Here is a 4117-nt window from a genome sequence, read left to right as displayed (position 1 = left end):
GCCATTTTCTGCAGCTGCCGCGGCCGGGGCTCTGCGGAGTGAGGCGGTGGCTGCAGCCGCCAGACAGAGGCGGCGGGGCCAGAGGGGCGCGGGGTCACCGGCGGGGGGGCGCATTCGGTGGCCGGGGCGGGGGCGGGGGACTCGCAGTGTCGCCGCCGCCTCCCGCCCCTCCCCCTGCTGCATTGCAGGCAGAGCGGGGCCGCTCCGCGTGGCGAGAGCCTGCGATCCCACCCTTTCCCCGCCATCTTGTACCCGGGCTGGCGCCTTCCCAAGGAGGAGCCGCGGCAGACAAAGCCCGCCCCGGGCCCGCGGGGGCCCCTGCAGCCCACCCGGGCTGGGCGGCCTGGGGGCTCCGGGGCCCGCGCCCTCGCCCCGCCCCTCCCGGGGAGCCAGCACAGCCCCTCCCAAGGCGGGGGGGGGGGGTGGTGGGCTCCGTGTGCGACGGCCACTTGCCTAGCCCTAGAGGGTCAGCAAGGACCTCTTCCACCTCGGTCGCCGGGCTGGACCCGCGCCTTCGCCGCAGCCCACCCTGGTTGCGGGAAGGGGGGGTGGGGTCCCCCGCAGGCTGGGCGAGTGACAGGAGCTGGGTGTTCTTCTAGCCTCGACTTCCTTCTCTTTTCTACTTGGGTTGGTTGGGGGGGGTGTCACTAATCCTCGAGCCCCCACTGACCTCATGTAGTGCCCACGTCACGCCCCCGTTTCCCCCCTAGGAACCTCAAAGAAGACCGCGGCGTGGGCGGCTCTCTAGACCCCCCGAGCTGCCCAGCAGCTGCTGCAAACGCGAGATTCGGCGCTCCATTTTTCTGGGATGGCAGTGCTGTCGCCCCAAACCCCCAGCTTGCTGCTCAGCCTTCCTTCACCGCCCCTGCACAGGACTTCCTGACTTGGGGGTTTATGATGTGGGGGGGGGGGCAGGAGGGAAGGTGAGGCACCCCTTCCTCACCCCTGAGACTGAGGGAGAATCTGGCTCCTGGCAGCCTACTCCATCAAGTGCCACACTGTTCCTAGGTAGGAAATTTTCTCCCTGAAGACTCCATTTTCTCGTCCCCAAGTCCCCAGCCCCTGGGGATGAGGTGGGGACACCTAAGGTCTCCAACTGCTGGTTGATTCCTCCCGACTGCACGTCCTAGGTTGGGAGGGAGCGGGTGGCCATCGGCTTCTGCACCCTCCTTTCCTTTCCACGCGACTCCCTAGGGGTTCTAAGTCCCCATCTCCCGGTGCACCCAGACCCCCAGGAGTGTCAGACTGGAAAGGATGGTGATGGATGAGGAAACAGGCTGGGAGAGGGGAGTGTCCTCTGCATGGTCTTTCAGGTTAGTGGCAGAGCTGGACTCTTCTTCACATACCCCACCCCTCCCCTTGTTTCTTTCAAATACCAAGATCAAAGCCCAGGTTCGCTGTGGACCGGGAGCTCAGTCTTCCAAATACTCTTGGCTAAAGTCCGGACGCGGCAGAAGGGGGCTGGGCACCAGAGGGGTGGGGAGCTGCCAGACTACTGGTTCATACCTGAAACTGGGTTTCCCAACCGGACTTCTGCTGTCCCTCCCACCCCCATCCTGCAGGGTCTCCTTCGAGGATGGAAACAAAGCATCCCCGGGTGGCCTTGCCAATGCCGCTGGCGGGGCTCAATCCTCCCCCACCAATGCCTGCCAGCCCCCGTGGATTCCGAGCCCGGCTCCGGAAACCAGTCTGACCACTTCGCCCATTTCCCAAGCCTCCCCGGGCGGCTGGCGGCCCGCTCCCAGGGTGGGGTGAACCCGGCTCGTTCGCAACCTCCGCTGCTCCAGCGACTAATGGATTTGCCCAGAAGGCTACCGTCAAAGGGACACACCCGGTCACACTCTGGGGGCTTCCAGGTTGCTCCCCTCCCTGTCTTCCCCCATCGTGAAAACTTCACGTGGTTGAAAACTCCACTCCCGGGCCTCATCGCTGTTCACTTGCTGGGTCAGTCGCTGGCCCGGACAATCCAAGCGAAGAGCCGAAGAGCCGCCTCCAGACATGCCCCGGGCACACTGTTCCGGACTCGGCTGCCCTGGGGGCGCTTACAATCGGGTCGGGACACCGAATTGAGCCCTAGGATTGAATGTCAACCCTTTAGAAAGTGGCTGTTGCGTGGGATCACAGTGTTGCCCCCATGCGACCGAGGACGCAGAGGAAGAACAGCAGACCTCGAGGGAACCGCGGGCGGGAAAGGCCAGAGCAGTCCCACCGAAGTGGGAGGGTGGACATGTGGCACCGAAGTCGTCCCTGCGCAAATATTTCAAAGGCTTCACCGACAATTCACCAGGATGCCCCCAAGAAAGCAACTGCGCCCCCACGTCCAGCCCCCGGGTCCTGTCGATGGGAACCCCCTAGAGGGCAGGGCTCCAGCTGCCCCGGTCCCAGCCGCCACGTGGCGACGGCGCTGGCGCGCGCCAGCTGACCCCCAGACGGAGGCCGGGATGGTGGGTGGCGGCTGGCCTGCGGTCTCTCCCGGGTGCGGAGCTAAGAGGCGGCGACCGCGGGGGCGAGGAGGGAAGATGGCCGGCCGCCAGCGTCGTCCGCCCGGCCGGGGCCGCGGAAGGGCAGACAGGCATGCCAGGTGGAGGGGCGTCACTCCCCAGCTTTGTCGAGCGCCCCGGCTACTCCTAATGCCGGGCTTGGGCAGGCGGAGCCAGCTTTGCCGAGTCAGCAGGGTCGAGGTGCGGCCGGTGCGTTCCTTCCCCGAGCCCCGCCCCTTCCCATCCCCATCGCGCTTTTTTAGGGGGAAGGAGAGGGCAATCAAAACCCACCCGCAGTGTTGGGGTCGTGCTGGGGTGTCCTCCGGGATAAGCCCACCCCTCCCTGCTCCAAGATGCTTCCCCTCCCCCATCGCAGTTAACCTGGGGAAGGGGCTGAGCAGAGCTATCTGCCCTGAGAGCATCTCCCGCCTCTCCACAACCGGCGTCGTAGCTGGCTTATTCTTTCTAGATCCATCCGAAAGGTTTAAAAAAAGAAGGTGGGAGTAGGGTGGGGGTGGGGTGGGGTATGGGAAGAACCAGGAAAATGTACTAGTTACTCTTTCACTCCAGGCTAGACAGAGGCTGTCTCCTTTCTGAAAGCATGGTGTGTGTGTGTGTGTGTGTGCGTGTGTGTGTCTGTGTGTGTGTGTGTGTGTGTGCCTGTGTGTGTGTGCGCGCGCGCGCGAGCGCGCGTAGGAGCCAAGGGCAAAGGTACAGGTCAGGTTCAACAGACCGCGGCAGAGTGAGGTTGGGGGTCAGCCCCGTTGGCGTGTGTGTGTGTGGGGGGGAACCCTCCTGCCAAGGCTATGTCCCCCAGAGCTCCCAGAACTTGGATCCCTGTCTGCCCCTGAGGGCGCAGCCCAGAAGAAACAGGAGGAAGCTGCAGAGAAGGTGGATTTAAACTCTATGGGTTGCTAACAGAGGAGCAGGCAACAATTAGCAATCCCTAGAGTTTGGCAGAGCGGATGCTTGGGACTGGTAGGCCCGCTGTGCTATCATGGGAAGTCATGGAGCAATTCCTGCTTAGGTTTGAGGGTGACCTGAATGACCTCTAGGGTTTCCACCTATAAGATTCCAGGGAACAGACAAAACAGAACCATGGCTCCCAACTGGGCACACTGCTGTTGGAGCTGGATTTCCCCAGGCCTCCCAGTTCCCTGTCTATAGGATGGGACCATGGCAGGACCCTATGAAATACCATGGGAAGTGCCTGGTGCTTACAGTGCCCTGATTAGAAAAGCAGAGGAAAGGTTAGTCTTTAATTTGCATCGTAGTGTTGATGCCGTTATGGTCCTCTTTGCCATTATGATTATAGAGATGCTTCCTCAAATGCACCTCTGTTCCCAGCACTACCCTAGGCCCTGCACCAAGGGCATGAAGGAGGTGCCCACAAGCCTATGAAGTCCCATGTGTCACTAGAGTGGAGGCAGCAGCAGTTAGAAACCGGTGTCTCCAAGAATGGACTTCCTCCCTCTCCCCCATCCACCTCCTCTCCTTGGTAGGGTCATGTCCAGATAAAATGCGTGATGTCAGCTCCACTTCGGGAAGTACGTGAAGGTTGTCTGCTCCAGCCTGCTCATCTGCTTCCCTCACATCTGTTAGAATATTCCCAATACCTTCCCTGGAGCAGCAGGCTG

At 62.2% G+C, this 4117-nt stretch overlaps 1 protein-coding gene across 1 annotated transcript; it reads left to right on the top strand.

Moving 5' to 3' along the window:
- Positions 1 to 485: 485 nt before the first annotated feature.
- On the top strand, positions 486 to 3027 carry LOC132657356 (uncharacterized). Its single transcript, XM_060394963.1, has 2 exons — positions 486 to 1313; positions 1563 to 3027. Exons 1-2 carry the CDS (start codon positions 1302 to 1304, stop codon positions 2985 to 2987), a joined length of 1437 nt encoding a protein of 478 aa, XP_060250946.1. The 5' UTR covers positions 486 to 1301; the 3' UTR covers positions 2988 to 3027.
- The last annotated feature ends 1090 nt before the right edge of the window (positions 3028 to 4117 follow it).

Source organism: Ovis aries, chromosome 11 (genome assembly GCF_016772045.2).
Source record: "Ovis aries strain OAR_USU_Benz2616 breed Rambouillet chromosome 11, ARS-UI_Ramb_v3.0, whole genome shotgun sequence".
Classification (NCBI taxonomy): Eukaryota; Metazoa; Chordata; class Mammalia; order Artiodactyla; family Bovidae; genus Ovis; species Ovis aries.
This window is presented reverse-complemented; position numbering and strand designations above follow the sequence as displayed.